Source organism: Lycium barbarum, chromosome 6 (genome assembly GCF_019175385.1).
Source record: "Lycium barbarum isolate Lr01 chromosome 6, ASM1917538v2, whole genome shotgun sequence".
Classification (NCBI taxonomy): domain Eukaryota; kingdom Viridiplantae; phylum Streptophyta; class Magnoliopsida; order Solanales; family Solanaceae; genus Lycium; species Lycium barbarum.
The window spans coordinates 15026464-15044135 of NC_083342.1; the positions used below are offsets into that span (position 1 = coordinate 15026464).

Genomic DNA, 17672 nt, shown 5'->3' on the forward strand with positions numbered 1-17672 from the left:
AGAGTTTGAAACTCTACCTTGAGCATGCAAAATTTTGTCTTGCGTTTTTTTTTTTTTTAAATTTTCGATTGAGCGTGATTTGAATCTAAAATCAAGGAATTTTTAATGAAAGCCAAAAATTAAAGGCCACCCCCGCGAAGGACAATCCTGCAAATGACTGGGGATTTGAGGGACAAAGATTAGACCAGTCCATATGAAGGCCAATACGCGCAAAAACTCGAATTGAAGGCCGTACAGAATGATTGGCCCAAAACCTAAAGCTCAGTTGCTTCTGGCCCATATCCATGGCGGTAATCGCTAATTAGTCCCGCCCATATTTCTATTTCCCCACACCCCACAATTGGAGAAAAAACATTCAAATTTTGGAACCTCAATTGAAACTAACACAACACGCCAGCTCATCAATCTTCGTCACTTTCATCTCATTACATCTCCAACGTCAAATATCCTCATCAACGGCCAATATTATTTCCCATCACCACACATAGATCGAAGTTTTCAACAATATCTCCACCTGTTAAATAGACCAAAGAGTGGAGTCCATATCTCCATTCTCATCTAACTCTCTTCATTACTATTCAAATTTCTTAAATTCCAATTATAATCAGGTTAACCAGGCTATCCTTCTCTTTCAATTAGTTCTCTTCATTAATATTAATCCTATATTGTAAGGTCTCTGTTAATTTCCAGTTAGAATCAATTTTTTTTTATATGGGTCAGAGTTTTTTGAAATGGGTTTTCTCTAAATCATGTCAAAATGTAATTTTTCTAAATGGGCATTCTCTAAATCACGTAAAAGTGTAATTTGAAATGGGCATTCTCTAAATCACGTAAAAGTGTAATTTGAAATGGGTTTTCTCTAAATAATGTAAAAATGTTTTTTTTTTTTTTTTTTTTAAATTGGGTCTTCTCTAAATCATGTCAAAGTGTAATTTTTATTGAAATGGGTGTTCTAAATCACGTCAAGATATAATTTGTTTGAGAGGGACTTTCTCTGTTTTTTTTTGAACAGCAACGGTACTTATATTATATAAACAAAAACAGGCAGAGTTCATATTACATCCATAGTGTCGCTTAGGACACTGAGATTACCCATACTAGCTAAAAGATTAACAACACACTTCGTAATACTCTTAATACATAAGATACTAGCACATTTATATAGAGCTAGGTAATTAATTACAAAAATAGGGGGACTTGGATAGATATAAGGATTGGTGGAGCTGGGTTTTTTGAGAGCTCCCTTTGCCAGACGATGCTTTGTTCTCTTGCCGAAAATTATGCTAGAGCGAAACTTGACTCCCCTTGGTCATTAGCCATCTACAAGAGGAAATTATGTTAGCATACATTTCATGCCCCGTTAGGATGGCCGAGATTGCATCACTACTGTCTAGCTCAATTTCCAATGGAAAGACCTGTTGGCTAACTGCTAGTTTTAGGCCTTGTTTTGCTGCAAGTAATCCTGCATGAAGGGGAGAATTAGAATAACAATTTTGATTAAAACCTAGGATCCAATCACCTTTGTTATTCCGAAAGACTCCAGTAATAGCCCCTTTATTTGAAGGGGGACAAAAGGAACCATCAATTTTCTAACTATATAGAAGAGCCAGTTTCACTCACTTTTTCGTCGTCCGTTTGGACATTTATGGTATTACGTAATTTTTATGCATAATTTGTGTTGTACTGAATGTTAAAGAGTATGTAACTTGTCCCTTATGGTCAAAAAGGTACTACTATAGTTTATATTTTTTTACACGTGAGCTCCACCACGAAAACTTTCACTTCACACGTTGTTGGCAGCAGATATCATCACCATGTGATCTCCACAAAAAATTTACCATTTCATCATGTCCAGTTCTCTTTTATCCCAAATTAATCAAATTATCTTGAATGGATTTATTTAAAACTAATAATTCTTTATCTAGAGCTCTTATAAAAAGGAGTAACATTTCCGAGGATTAGAAATAATTCAGTTCTAAGAAAGTGCAACTTAAAAACAAACAATGTCAAAAAAAAATAAAAAATTAGACTTTGTATTCGTAGCAAATATTAATATAATAAAATTTTAAATACGGAGCATAAATTACAATATTATATTAATGGTGTTTTGAACATAGTATCCTATATTGATAAAATCAAGTAATATAAAAAAAAAAAGTAAATCCCATATTAAAAAAAAAGTGTAGATTTTGTATTCGTAGCAAACACTAATATAATAAAGTTTTAGATACGGAGCACAAATTACAATGTTATATTAATTGTGTTTTGAACATAGTATTCCATATTAACAAAATCAAGCACTATATGTATATATAAAAAAAAGTGAATCCCATATTAAAAAAATAAATAATGTCAAAAATAAAATAAAATGCAGCCTTTATATTTGTAGCAAATACTAATATAATAAAGTTTTAGATACGGAGCACAAATTACAATGTTATATTAATTGTGTTTTGAATATATATATATATATATAGAGAGAGAGAGAGTGCGTGCAAACTAATAATGTCCAAAAGGGTGGGCTCCATACTAAACAACAATGTCAAAAAAAGTGCAGACTTTGTATTCGTAGTAAACATTAATCTAATAAAGCTTTAGAATACGGAGCACAAACTACAATGTTATATTAATTGTGTTTTGAACATAGTATATGTATATATATTATATGCATAAAAATAGTGCAAACTAATAATATAAAAAAAAAAACAAAGTGCACCCCATAAAGGGTGGACCCCATACTAAACAACATCAAGCAATATAAAAAAAAAGTGGAACCCACCATCTCCAAACTCACGGTAAAAAAAAAAGTGGACTCCATATTAATAAAATCAAGCAATATCAAAAAAAAAAAAAAAGTAACCCCATATTAAAAAAATATAATGTAAAAAAAAGTGCAGACTTTGTATTCGTAGTAAATACTAATATAATAAAGTTTTAGATATGGAGTACAAACTACAATGTTATATTAATCGTGTTTTGAACATAGTATATATGTATATATATATTGCAAATTAATAATGTCAAAAAAAAAGTGCACCCCCATATTAAAAAATCAAACAATATTCATGTAATTTCCAAAGTATCTCATTAAGTCAATAATGATGGATTCATTGCCACGTGCGTATCAATCCATTAGTGGGAGCACATGAAATTGCTTTTCTTCAAAAGGTTAAGTAGTCAAATCATACAATTTTTTTTTTTATTTTTATATTAGCCTGAGATCTAATCTAGATATTAAATTGTTGTATTTGCTATTCCGCTATGTCATTTATTTGTTATGTTTACTAAAATAAATATACTTAAAATATTTATATTTTAAAATAAGATAGAATTTAATTACTTTTTTATTTTTATTGTTACTCTAATAAATGTGAAAAAAGATTAGTATCGTAAAAAAGGAGATCAAATAATGAATAAGGTAAATTAGTCAAATTATAATTCTAATCGACGTTTTCTTAAAAAAATCATGCAAAAGACAACATGACAAGTAAAATGAGCTAAACCGAAAATATTTACCAAAAATTAAAAAATACTATTTCTTCGTTTAAATAGAAAATCAATTTCTACTTTGTTTCGTTTTAAACATGTAAAATTAATTTAATAATTTGAATTAGAATTATCCAAATCAAAATTTGATAAAAAATAATAAGTATTTTACACGTTTAAATTAATCAAATTAAAATTGAAAGTATCAACTAATGCTTAAATATTGCTATTGTTTTATCTCAAAGAGAGGAAAATAGTTTCCTTTTAAACAAGTCTTCTCTTTTAAAAAATATTAATAAATTTGCCGGTTTTGTATTCGTAGCAAACATTAATATAATAAAGTTTTAGATACGGAGCACAAACTACATACACATAAATGAACTATAATCTAAAGTGTTGGACCCGTGCGCAGCACGAGCATAGACCGTCTAGTTTAACTTAAACCGTGGACTAGGAGGTTTATGCCAAGAAACATGTAGAAGTGTAATTTTTTCAAAATGGGTTCTCTATAAATCATGTAAAAGTGTAATTATTTTTAAATGGGTTTTCTCTAAATCATGTAAAAGTATAATTTGTTTTGAAATTGTTTTTTCCTTTAAATCATGTAAAATTTTTTTTAATTTGTTTTTGGCAGAAAATAGAAGTTGTTTGAAAATGTCGAGTTGTGGAAAGGGAGGAGCAAAACGACACCGTAAAGTCCTTAGAGATAACATTCAAGGTATCACTAAGCTTGCTATTAGGACATCTCCAACGTTGTACACTATTTTTTACACTAAAATGATGGAAATTAATTCTAACCTACTACACTATTTTTTTTACACTAAAAACAAATATTCCTTTTATATTATTTTCTCTCTTCTATATTATATTATTTTCTTTTATTTTTTATTTTATAAAAAATTCTTTTTTTTTTTCATTTTTACATATTCATCCCATGTAATTCATATTCCTTTGTTATATAATCATTTAATATAAAATTATTTTATACCATAAATTTTTAAATAATATAAATTGTAAGCAAATATTATACGTTAGACATATCAATGGATAATTCAAATAAAAATGAAATCCTTGATAAAATATAATTAAATAAATATTATATTATAGTAAAATTTATTTTAATTTCTACATAAATATTCAACTTCCATGATTAACATGTTGCTCCCATAAATGCTCTATTAATGCATTACGAAGGGCAAAATGAGTATCTTTGTTCTTAATTTTTTTTGTGTCGAACTAAAAATTGTTCAAATAGGTAATTTTCATCTACTACCATTTCTACTGTTGGAGTTGGACCTTTCCAAGCATCTTGAATTGGTGCAATAAGATTACGCTCATCCTCGATTATCATGTTGTGTAGTATAATACATGTAGTTAATAACCGTGCATACAAAATTGGCTTTAGTTTTTCTTTTAATCAGATAATCCACTTTTCCTCTAATCAATTGCAAAAAATGTCCACTTGATCTATGGGATATTCTACCAATGAAGATATGCTATTATGCCAGGTTTATTTAGATGTTTCTCAAAATCTAATAACAAGTGTACATCAATTTAGAGATAATTTTTGGGGTCGAGTGAAAGAAGCATACAATAGTGCAAAGGATGAGTGTTGGGAGTATCGCAATAGAAAATCGGTGGAATGTCAAATTAAAGTTATTGAGAATGCTATAAGAAAATTAAATGGCTGTATACGTCAAATTGAAAATTTGCATTTTAGTAGTGCTTCAGATAAAGATATTGTGAGTATTTATTTTGTAATTACTTATACTTTATTTGTATATATTTACTTACAGTTTCCTTTCATTTTTTTTAAAAATATTGCAGATTAATCAAGCAAAATGTTTACTTATGCAAGATCTGAGCTACAAAAAAGTTTTTAAATTTGATCATGTGTGGGATATGTTGAAAGGTTTTGAGAAGTTTAAAGATGTTGATGCCGGAAGAAAAAAAGTTCAAAAGCAAGACCCTTCTTATATATCATTGGAGTTTGAGACTCCTACTCTTGATTCACCTCTAGTATCATCTTCTAACTATTATCATTTTCACTAAATTTGAATGAGGATGTTGCAGGTGATTCCACATCATCACAACGACCGATTGGAGTGAAGAAAGCAAAATTGAAGAGAAAAATCGATGAAGGTTTTTCGTCTGCTATGCAAATGGTCCAATCAGAAAATAATCGGTTTGTTGAGTTGTTGGTAAAGTTAAGTGCAGACAGGCACCAAGATATGAAAATTAAAGATAGAGCTTTGAAACTAAAAGAATTTAAAGAAGAAAATAAAATTTTATTGTTGAATTTAGATTATATTGATGATCCAAATATTCGTGAATTTATTCGACAAGAACAAAAACGAATAATGGATAAAAGAAGTTAACAATTTCAACAGCCACAATCACAACAATCCTCTGCCCCATACACTCAATATTTTAATGATATCGGTGGATTTGGAAATGATCTACCAGAATACTAAATTATTGTTATAATTTTCTAAATTATTATGTTATTTAATGTATTTTCAATTCTAAATTATTATGTTATTGAACATTGTTGTTATTTATTAACAACGTATTATATTTTATATTTGCACTTTTCATTTTTGTGATGATTATATTTTTTTATACAATTATAACTTATAATAAAATTAATTTATAATTTTATATAAAAATAATATATACGAAAATTAATTTATAAAAATTACACTTCAAAATTAAGATGTAAATTTAATATTATAAAGATATTACATAAAAAATACTTAGGTATATTAGGGACCTAAATAAAAAAATTAAAATTTGTAATATGTTAAATTAAAAGTTTTATATAATATAAAAATAATAATAAAATATTGATTTGGTGCAACACTATTCACACATCAAATGATTCACACATCAAATGATGTAAGGTTGGAGCTCCAAAACACCAAATATTACACCAAAATAGGATTTGGTGTAAAAAATGGTGCAAGGTTGGAGATGATCTTGGGCATTTAGCACGTAGAGGTGGTGTTAAGCGTATAAGTGGACTTATATATGAGGAGACACGTGGCGTGCTGAAGATATTCTTGGAGAATGTGATACGTGATGCTGTTACTTACACTGAGCATGCTAGGAGAAAGACTGTTACTGCTATGGATGTTGTTTATGCTCTTAAGAGGCAAGGAAGGACTCTCAATGGTTTTGGTGGTTAGAAATATTGTGTTCAAGAGAAACAGAAAGTTGGAAAATTAAAGAATATGGGTTTTGATATTGGTCTTTATGATTGTTTGGAGTATGTATCTTAGTGTTTAATGAATGAAATTTGACTACATTTTACAATTAGATTTGTCAATTTGTTGAATACTCTGCGTGAATACTTTTTTTTTTCTGTTGAGAAATTTAATCACTGAGATTGTAGATACATAGAGAGGAAGAGATAGTGGTAGCTAGAGCTGTCAAAATGGGCTGGCCCAGCCCTACTCAATCCAGCCCTACCCAACCCAGCCCTAAAGGGCCAAAGAATTATATGGGCTAGGACGGGCTGACCCTTTTAATTGAAGGGCCTACAAAATGGCAGCCCAATTCAACCCTAAGCGGGCCGCGGGCTAGGACGGGCCAGCTCTTTAAGTTTTTTCGTCTTTCAAAATAATATTTTCTAGGTGATTTTTGGTACAATTTGAACATGAATAAATATAAATTATTATGTTTAATCACCAATTTAGATCACGTTCAAAAGAAATTAAACATAATATAAATTCTAAAACTAAAAAGTATTACTCCTGTTTCTAAATACTACTTAGTAGTAAGTACATTCGTTTTTCTCATTATTTTTTATCTTTTTGTTTAATTTACTTATATATTTAAAAAAAATTATTTATTTATTATTCTTTTCTGGCCTCAAGGGCTGACCCAACCCAACCCTTGAGGCCGGCGGGCCAAGAGAGGCTGGGCTTTTGAGCTTCACTTCTATATGGGCCAAAAAAATCTTAGCCCAATCCTACATAAATAAAGAATTGGGTTGGGCTAGCCTCGCGGGCCAAGCCCATATTAACAGCTCTAGTGGTAGCAAATGAAAAGCACTTGCGTACCCAGTGAAAGAAACCTAAACTGAAACTAAATAAAAGATGGTACTTCTCTCAAATCTAACATATTTGGACATGTAAAATATCTGAAATTGAGCTAATGAATGCTCAGTTTTGGATACTTTAAGAGCATATTTGGACATTTAAAATCGAACCCATCAAATTCAAATATAAATCCAAGATCCGTCTCTTGAGCGAAGGTTGCATTTTTGTAACACTCCACAAAGCTTATTACCAAGTGAAACAGTACAGCACGAAAAAAAACCACTAAACTGGACAGGCCCAGATTTAGTGATTCAGATCAAAACTACTCCAAAGGTAAATTATAACTTGTATTCTAAACAGGGTAGAAGTTCAAGTTTAACAGCTTTCTTTCCAACTTTTTCAACATGCTTCCTTGAACAAACACCTCTTTGATGATCAGCCTGACGATGTACTCAATTTGCCTCTGTATTTTCTGAAAGACCACCATATTCCTATCGTGCCAAACATGATAAGTTGCAGCAGCTAATGTCAAGGGAAAAATGGTAGCTGCTGCCCCTTTGCCTCTACTGGATCTTTCAAACCTGTGCATTTCATCTGACCACTTCATTGCCCCCTCTTGTGATACCTTGCCAAAGAGGAAGTTTATCCCAAACAGGAGCAGTAAACTTACAAGCAAAGAACAAGTGATCAATGGTTTCCACCTCCTCGTGATAGAGAGGACAATCCTAATCCTCATCCTCAATCAATCCCCATTTAGCCAATCTTTCCCTGGTAATGAGTCTCCCATGGGCTATCAGGTTTACTATAAATAGCCACTTTGGAGCACCTGGATAGTTGCAAATTAGCCTTCTCCAGGGAACTTTAGGGTGTTGTCCCAATAGCTTCAGATATATCTTCTTAGAAGGAGTGGAGTGCTAAAAGATCTTCTTTTGTCATACCAGCTTCCTCTACATACTTAGCTGCTTTGCGAACTTTCTGTATCATGTATCATCCAACATGCCTGTTTATGAGCCATGCCGCATAGTGTATCTCTGCTTTCACAGTAAGAATGTGTCCATCTCACCCTAAGGATATCCTCCTCAGTTAACTTCCATAATAACTTGCACAAGGCTGCTTTGTTCCAAATGTGAACATTCAGTAAGTTACCCCTCTTGCAGTCTTGGGCAAGCACAGTTTCTCCCGAGCCAAAAGTGCTTTCTTGGTCATTTCCACATTCACTGTCCAAAGAAAGGTTCTGCATATTCTCTCAATAACTTCAACAATCTTCGTAGGCAAAAGGAAAAGTTTGAGACCAAAAAATCTGTACATGAGAACAGGACTGAGTTTAACTTAAAGATATTAAAGGGCCAACTATGGAAGAGCACTTGAACATAGAACAAATTAGAACAAGTTATATCTTTATCTGATATAAGAATTTATCCACCTTAAGAATAATGTTAAACAACTTTCCAGAGAATAAAGAAGATGAAATAAACAAATGTTTACATCGAAGTGTCAAAATTGATCCATGCTAATTTAAAAAAAAAAAAAAAATGCTTGCAATAAGCTACAAGTATCCCAGATACTGAGAGTTCTTATGAATACTCAATTGGCGCATATTTATCCGCCAATCCTCCTAAAAAATGAATCCAGCACAAGAAAACTTTCTGAACACAAGAATTCTTTTGGCAACGGCTGCACGAGCCTGGAAAGCTTGGTGGAACTTTTGATACGGGATTAGATGCATCCGTCTTCCTTATTAGTACAGAGCTTTCCACTCTTTATCCAGTGTATTTCACGAAGTCATTAGGTTTATTAACTGCTGTAAGTGGAAGAAAACTCCCACCCCCGAACTGTGCAAGAATTCACGACTAGCACGCCAATTCATCAGTGACTAGAGGAGGAATAAAAGAGCAGCCTTGCAACGTCTGCTCAAAGATATGCCCTACTTTAAGCAATTTCTCCTGCATCCATTTTAGTACGTAAAATATTATGAACTTTAGGATGACTTACCAATCAAAAGAAAGGCAAAATGTCAACAAATAAAATTAATATAAAATAAAATAGGAACACAAGCAAATGTGCGATAAAGAAAAGCAAGAAGAGAAGGGGAAAAAAAGGCATATAACACTAGAAACCATGTGAGGTAAAGTTAAAATGATTTAAAAATCTCTTCAGAACATTGACAAGCATATCCTTCACTGAACTCTAAAACTACTTGGCGTTTTCACCTCCTTTCTAATCATATTCTACTTCTTCAGTTTTGCTTGCATTTAGTTTGAACGTTTATGCTAACGTAGTTTCTAATTATTCTTTCCTAAAGTCGTACAAAAAACTCAATGCATTCAGCACTTCTTTTTAAGATGCTCACGTTTAACTCGATTCCATTTTCAAGCTAAGTAGCTATATCATCCATCTTTGCCCCCTCCTCTTAACTTTTCTCTAAAGAAAAATCTAAGTGTGAGTGGTATGAAGGAAAATGTTTTCCAAATAAGTGAATTTCTTACTCAGTTTCAAAAAACAAGTGGATTTTTTACTTATTTTCTGGTGTTTAGTAAGCAAAAAATATTATTCCAAAAATATTTGTATATAATCTAGACAGATACTATGGGGGATGGGGTAGGGGTGTGGGGATGGAGGCAGGGTAGAATGTGTTGGAGGGAGGAGACGATCAAAGTTAATGCCACTATGGAACTTGTTTCCCTAATTCCACTGGGGAAGTTATTTCCTTTATTTTTTAAGCGGAAAAGCCTCAAATATGCCATCGAACTATCGGAAATGGCTCATTTATGCCACTCATCAATAGTTTGGCTCATTCATGCCATCGCCCATTACCAAAATGACTCATCCATGCCATTTTTCATTAACGCCAGTTTTATAATACCAGATATGACACGTGGCCTCCAATTAGAGGTCTACGTCGTTTAATTAAACCAGCCTAATTTTAAATCCCAAATTAATAAAAAATCCGACCCATATACCCCACCCACCCACAACCATAATCTAATTGGAGGCCACGTGTAATATCTGTTATTGTAAAACTAGCGTTAATGAAAAATAGCATGGATGAGTCATTTTGGTAACGGGCGATGGCATAAATGAGCCAAACTATTGATGAGTGGCATAAATGAGCCATTTCCAATAGTTCGATGGCATAAATGAGTCAAACTATTGACGAGTGGCATAAATGAGCTATTTCCAATAGTTCGATGGCATATTTGAGCCTTTTCCGTTTTTAAAGTTACTTGTTTTCCCGGAGAAAATATTTTCCTAAAAGTTTGACCAACCAAACATGGGAAAATTGAAATATATTTTCTCGTTTCCTCCATACCAAACACACCCTAAGTCAAACCACCCGGCGCTCAAATTTTTTGTTTTTCCTTAAAACTGGAATGCCAACTGGAGAAGTCAGAGTACTGAAACTCACCTCTTCAAATGCAGCACCAATCATCTGAATACCAACGGGAAGGACCGCAGACTTGTTATCAACAAATCCACACGGGAGAACTAATGCTGGAAGACCAGCCAAGTTGACATTGACCTGCCGATGATGAAAAAAAATATAATCAACTAATGAGAACGGAAATAGACAAGCAAATTACATCATCATCTGACTGGAGGGGAAAAAAAGAAAATTACTAAGAAAAATGTAAGCAGCAACAAAAATTACTTACAGTCATGATGTCGCCAGCATACATTGACAATGGATCATTCTTCTTTTCACCTGTAAATGTCACATGTCATAGTGAGAGTTAGCATGGCCTTTCAATAGAAGGGTCTCGGGACAAAAAAGAAATAAAACAAAATGGTTTTAAGCAAGACCGTAAAGTAGCTACATCAGTAAAAGCAAAAGCTAAAAGAAACGTACCAATTTTGTAAGCAGCTGATGGTGCAGCAGGTGAAATCAAAATATCATTCTCATCTAATGCTGCCCTGAAGCTTTGCCTTACCAAAGTCCTTACCTGGAATAGAGTGTCTCTTTAATTTCTTGAAGAATTAAGATGAACACAAATTTATAGAGGGAAAAGGGTCAAAAATGCCTCTCTACTTTGGGAAAATGGCTAAAAATATCCTCCATTACAAATTTGGGTCAAAAATACCCCTCCCGTCATTGAAGTTTTCAAATATACCCGTCTTAACGGAAATCTCCAATATAACCCGATTTCATTTTTAAACCCGCTCCATTTAAACCCGACCCAACTATATAAAAAAAACCATATGCGACCAACTTGTTCCCGGGTCCTACATCTGAAGCCACTAGGCACAGGAGCGGGTAACCCATATGCGTTTTTCATTTAGTTGGGTCGGGTTTAAATGGAGTGGGTTTAAAAATGAAATCGGATTATGTTGGAGACTTCCGTTAAGACGGGTATATTTGAAAACTTTAATGACGGGAGGGGTATTTTTTTACCCAAATTTGTAATGGAGGATATTTTTAGCCCTTTTCTCAAAGTAGAGGGGCATTTTTGACCGTTTTCCCATTTATAAAAGCACCTGTAAATTTGGGTCACATAAAAAGTCTATAAAATGTACAACCTGCTGGGCTCTCTTGTAGTACGCATCATAATAACCAGCAGACAGACCATATGTCCCCATTAGGACTCTCATTTTCACCTGTAAAGACATTTAGCACAAGTCAGTTCAACAGTTCTTTTTTTATGACAGTGATTACGAGAAAGGGAAGCAAGAAAAGTTATGTTCCTTAGTACCTCAGAACCAAAGCCTCCGGCACGCGAATCCCCGTAAAAGGAGTTTAACTCAGCAGCAGCAACTTGTTTTCCATACCTGCATTTTGACATCACATGAAGTTAAGGATGAAAGATTCGACAAATTACTGCTACTCGTACGACAAGAACTTTCTGCAAAATTTCTTCCAAGCTTATTTCTTGATTTTTTGGGCAAACATTACGCGGCTTACCATTTTGAAAGCTTATCATTACTAATGTAAGGCAGTCTCCGTAATTACATCTTCCATCTAAATTATGGTTGGTATCAAGCTAAAGTGGCAGTAAATTCTTAGTTCTTGCCACTAGTATGCAGTGACTAAAAGCAGTGTTTTAAAAGGCAGTTTCAAGACTTGCCTCGAGGCGAGGCACTGGCAAAACGCCCTGGGGCTCACATGCGGGGCTTAGTTCCTAAGCTCCCGACTGTATGCCCTAAACACGCCTGACGCCCAACGCTTGGGGCTCGCCTAACCGTTCTTACACAAATTATATGTTAAATTCCTTAGTTAAAGAAGTGAAGATAGTACTGCCATTATGTACTTAAACTTTCTCTGAGGAATGAAAAGGAAAGGTCAGATGCAAATAAAAATTTTCGCTGCATTACCTGACACCATCGTAACGGGACAAATTCGAAGAAGATTCAGATGAAGCAAGGATATAGTAAGCTGGCAATCCAAGAGAGAAGGATGGCAACGAGACCTGCAAAAACAAAAAATTATCAAATAATTCAACTAAGAAATATGCCACAGCATATGGTCAGCCAACATGAGGGTCATATACTGAAAAATGAAGAATACCTCGGTGACAGTGCATCCAAGTTTTTCAAGATGACTAGCAGCACCACGGATTGAGGAAACTACTTCCGGGTCAACTCCATCTTCAATAGTTTCCCGGATCAGACCAACTCTCAGTCCTTTCAGAGGTCTGGAATCCAAATTATCTCTTGCAATAAATTGGGAAGCAAAGTCGGGAACTTCCTGTAAAGTAATGTTGTCAAATAATTAAAGCAACCTTTAAATATATACCACTAGCAGACTGTATAAACGAAATTGCGCTTCATATCAGAAGGAAATGCCAACAAGCTCTTATTAGGCTGAATCAGATCATATTACGCCATTGCTCCAGCTACTCATTTTTTGAAATGGTAGCATTACTTATGTCAAAAGCCTGCACTAAGAAAGTGTTGTAGTTACATCCAAAAAGTAAGCAAAAGAGAACCCCAAAATGTAAAACTCTGACTATCTATACAAAAGATCTAATGAATCGCAACAGGGTTTCACTATCATCCACCAATTCTAATTTACACCAACAAGAGATCAGCGGATAAGGTACTGCCCTAGCCACTCATTAGTAGCATGCATGCCAAACTTCTTCGCATTCATTACAAACATAGCAGATCAAGTGCATCACAAGGAACAAAACTTATTAGAGATGATCTTCTCTTGCCCTTTTTAAAATAGTTTTTTAAAAAAAACAAGGAGGTGTCATGAAGTACAGCAAGCAAAGAGCTTGTACAGACTACAATAGAACTTGGAAGTATGTCAGTGCTAATAAATATGGCAAAGAGGAGCTCTAGAAACCAAAATCTGTAGCTCTCCTTATAAAGTTCTAGAAGAAGATCACTTGACTGGGAAATTTAATGAGATGGGTTCTTTTCGGCAGAAACTTCAGGAGGTGAAGTTGATTGAACATCAGGAGGATTCACTCAGATACAGTGATGGATTATTCTCTGATACGTCATGTTCTAAGTTGTTGCAGGAAAGCTGTGGGAATGTTCTTTTACACTGGCCTTAGAAATAATTATGGAAGACCATAGCACCACCTAAAGTGGCCTGTTATGATTGAATAATAGCCCATGATGCATGTCTTACTCAAGATATGTCACAGAGAAAAGGAATCAGCTGGTGCAGCAGATGCCTTATTTTGTTGTTGTGAAAACTCTTCTGAAGCAATGAACCACTTAATTTTTGCATGGTCATCAGATACGGCAAATTTGAACTTTATTTTTTAATGTTTTTGGAGTTTATTAAGTGATGCCACAGAGCTTTGGAAGCCTCGTATGCAGCTGGCAGTCACAGACCATGCCAGAAAATGACGTGGAAGACCATTCCCCTTTGCATTGCATGGGCAGCACGGCTAGAAAGGAGTAGTAGATGTTTTGATGGAAAGAGGATTCTATTGCTTGTACAAAATATAATTGCACCCAGAAATAGGTGCCTTGGTTGAGAGAAATATTTTTGTAACTACTATGATATGCTATGAACTTGTTTGATTCCCTTAAGCTTGAACAGCTCCATTTTTTTGTACTGGCTTTAGTACTTTCTTGCTACTTATTGAATAATTCACTTTACCTTATCAGAAACAAAACTATTCCCTCTGTTTCAATTTGTTTGTCTTAGTTTGACTCTGCATGGAGTTTAAGAAAGTTAAAAAAAACTTTTGAATCTTATGGTTTTAAACTAAAAATATGTATAATGTAGCAAAATGCCCTTTAATCTCGTGATCTTGAACATGCCATGTGGGATGTTGAAATTAAGAGTTGTGAAATTAGGAAAGAGACATTCTTTTTTAAACAGACTAAAAAGGAAAAAGGCAACCCAGTGCACTAAGCTCCCGCTATGCGCGGGGTCCGGGGAAGGGCCGGACCACAAGGGTCTATTGTACACAGTCTTACCTTGCATTTCTGCAAGAGGCTGTTTCCACGGCTCGAACCCGTGACCTCCTGGTCACATGACAACAACTTTACCAGTTACGCCAAGGCTCCCCTTCCGACTAAAAAGGAAAGTAATAAAAATAAATTGAAACAAAGGGAGTAGTATAGAAAACTTACTCTCTTGCTACTTGTTGCATCAAACTTGTCGTGACCAGAAATTGCATGAAGGAGAATGCCTGCATCAGCAACTGATGAGCCAAAACAGCCTATAACATCCAGAGACGAAGCATGTGCCACGAGTCCGTATCTGGAGACACGTCCATATGTCGGCTTCAGGCCAACAACACCACAGAAAGATGCTGGTTGCCTAACACTTCCACCAGTATCACTTCCCAATGACACCATACATTGTCTAGCAGAAACAGCTGCAGCTGATCCCCCTGATGAACCACCTGGTACCCTGGACAAATCCCAAGGATTTGCTGTCACCTAATAATACCAAGATGCATCACCTGAGTAAACCATGTAAAGTTACAAACTGGACTCGTTCGAACAGATTCTTTAACTACACTTATCTCGTTCATTACCTGAGAATATGATATTGAACTTACTCGCATATTCAACATGGTAGATCATACAATCTATCCCTTCTAATGCATACACCTTGATGTATTCAATTCAGGACCCCCCAAAATAAATGAGGCTGAAGAGAAAAAGATGGAAGCTTTATTTAGATTAAAGTTAGAAAAAAGGGAACTTGAAATTGTTTTTGCTGACAAATTAGAATTTAAGTTATTCACCTAACCTCAATTACAGAAGCGGAGCTTAAGCAGCTGGACAAGAAAATGTTCAAGTACAACTCAACTTATTACAAACTGTAATCTAGATAGCAAATTGCATATTCAGCCGATTTCAAAGTTTAACTCATAGGCACTTAGAAAGTCTTGGGATCCTTCAGTTCGATGTATAAGGAAAAAAATCCCAGCACAAAATTCTACTTAGCTAATACTACAACACTTGTTTTTTGGTATAAAACTTTGCCTTACTAATTCAAGTTCATACCTGTATTCTGATCCTACATATATAGTCCATCAACTAAACAGACCCTTAGTGAAATATTTCCTCTAGGAAAACAAGTTACTTGAAAATGAGAAAAATGACTTCCGTAGCAGAAGTAGGGATTTTTTTATTTTTTTTATTTTTTATAAGAGCCCATTTGGATTGGCTTATAAGTTGGTCAAACCAGCTTATAAGTCATTTTTAACTTATTTGGGTGTTTGACAAAAATAGAAAATAACTTAAACTAAGTTAAAAAGTGCTTAAAATAAGCCAAAACCAAGAAGTTGCTTAGCCTCAATTTATTTATTTTTTGGCTTAAAAGCCATTTTGGTTTGACCAATAACTTTACCCTTTATCCCTTATATTTTTTATTAATTCCAATACTACCTTAACTTCTAAAAACCCTTTAAGCACTTTTATCCAAACAAGTAACTGCTTATTTATAAAATAAGCATCGGCAAAAAACCCTTTAAGCACTTTTATCCAAACAACTAACTGCTTATTTATAAAATAAGCATCGGCCGTAGTGCTTAAAAGCCACTTTTTCCAAATGGGCTCTAAGTAACATTGCACTCCCATATATAAATGCTGTTGGCACTATAATTTCTACTTATTCACCAAACACCAACAAATAAATAAGAAACAGAATTCCGTCATACCAAACACACCCTTAATACTATAAAATCTTGGGAATACCCATTTCAAAATGAGAGAGATGAACAACACACCTGATAGGCCGATCCCTCAGTAGTACTTCCCATACCAAATTCATCCATATTAGTCTTCCCAACAACAATACCCCCACACTTTTTAATCTTTCCAACAACAGTAGCATCAAAAGCTGGTTTATAATTCTCTAAAATCCTCGAACCGGCTGTTGTTTGCATATCAAATGTACAAATATTATCCTTAACCCCAATTAAAACACCCGCAAGTGGGCCTAACTCTTCATTATTATCCCTAATTTTCCTATCAATTTCTTCAGCTTCTTTTAAAACGACGTCGGATACGTAAAGGAAGCTTTTAAGGTGTGGTTCGGTGTGGCGTAAATGTGCTAAGAATGTCGTGGCAAGATCAACGGCTGAGATTTCACGGGATAAGAGGGATTTACGGGTTGTGAGGATTTGGGATGTGGAGAGACATTTGATAGAGAAATTGGGGAAACGGAGAAGACGAGGGGTTTGTACTGTGGATACCATTGGAGTTGTGGAACAAGCTTACACTGTGCTCTGGCGAGTGGAGTGAAGGAGATGAATGTTTGGGTAAAGTGTCAAAAATGGCCATCTGCTTTGATAAAAAGGCCTGGTCTCATTAAAATTTTCAAATATAATTCGATTTTATTTTTAAATTCGCTTTATTTAAACCCGATTCAACTATATAAAAACTCATGTGCGACCAACTTGTTACTCAGTTCTACATTTGGAGCCTCTAGGCACAGAAGCGGGTAACCCATATGAATTTTTTATTTAGTTGAGTCGAATTTACACAGAGCAGGTTTAAAAATGAAACGGATTATGTTGAAAATTTCGATTAAGATAGAGATATAGTTGAAAACTTTAACGATGAAAAAGGTATTTTTGTCCCATATTTATAATGGAGGGTTTTTAGCTCTTTTCTCAAATAGAGGGGCATTAATGTTCCTTTTAGAGGTTTTATCCATTTAAGGGGTTGTTTGGTTGGCCCTTGAGGAAAGAACAATATTTGGGTCTTTGTATAAAACTCCGCATT

At 34.2% G+C, this 17672-nt stretch overlaps 1 protein-coding gene across 2 annotated transcripts; it reads right to left on the reverse strand.

Moving 5' to 3' along the window:
• Nucleotides 1–7678: 7678 nt before the first annotated feature.
• Nucleotides 7679–17229, reverse strand: LOC132600846 (glutamyl-tRNA(Gln) amidotransferase subunit A, chloroplastic/mitochondrial-like). Of its 2 annotated transcripts, XM_060314258.1 has the most exons (10): nucleotides 16673–17229; nucleotides 15063–15374; nucleotides 13030–13209; nucleotides 12837–12931; nucleotides 12218–12293; nucleotides 12045–12122; nucleotides 11377–11470; nucleotides 11183–11232; nucleotides 10936–11049; nucleotides 7679–9472 (listed from the first exon to the last, which is right to left on the reverse strand). In XM_060314258.1, the coding sequence occupies exons 1-10, from the start codon at nucleotides 17141–17143 to the stop codon at nucleotides 9380–9382; spliced, it is 1563 nt and encodes a 520-aa protein (XP_060170241.1). In that variant the 5' UTR covers nucleotides 17144–17229; the 3' UTR covers nucleotides 7679–9379. The 2 variants fall into 2 exon arrangements, with proteins under 2 accessions (XP_060170241.1, XP_060170243.1); XM_060314260.1 differs by lacking the exon at nucleotides 15063–15374.
• Between the last annotated feature and the right edge of the window lie 443 nt (nucleotides 17230–17672).

What these genes read in the sequence shown, in the direction of transcription:
- LOC132600846 (XM_060314258.1), bottom strand. Translation starts at nt 17,143, where the DNA reads ATGGTATCCACAGTACAAACCCCTCGTCTTCTCCGTTTCCCCAATTTC. An exon ending in ATGCAACAAGTAGCAAGAGA is followed by an intron (nt 13,210 to 15,062) that starts GTAAGTTTTCTA and finishes ATTACTTTACAG; the next exon opens with GAAGTTCCCGACTTTGCTTC. An exon ending in ATGCTGGCGACATCATGACT is followed by an intron (nt 11,050 to 11,182) that starts GTAAGTAATTTT and finishes CATCATCGGCAG; the next exon opens with GTCAATGTCAACTTGGCTGG.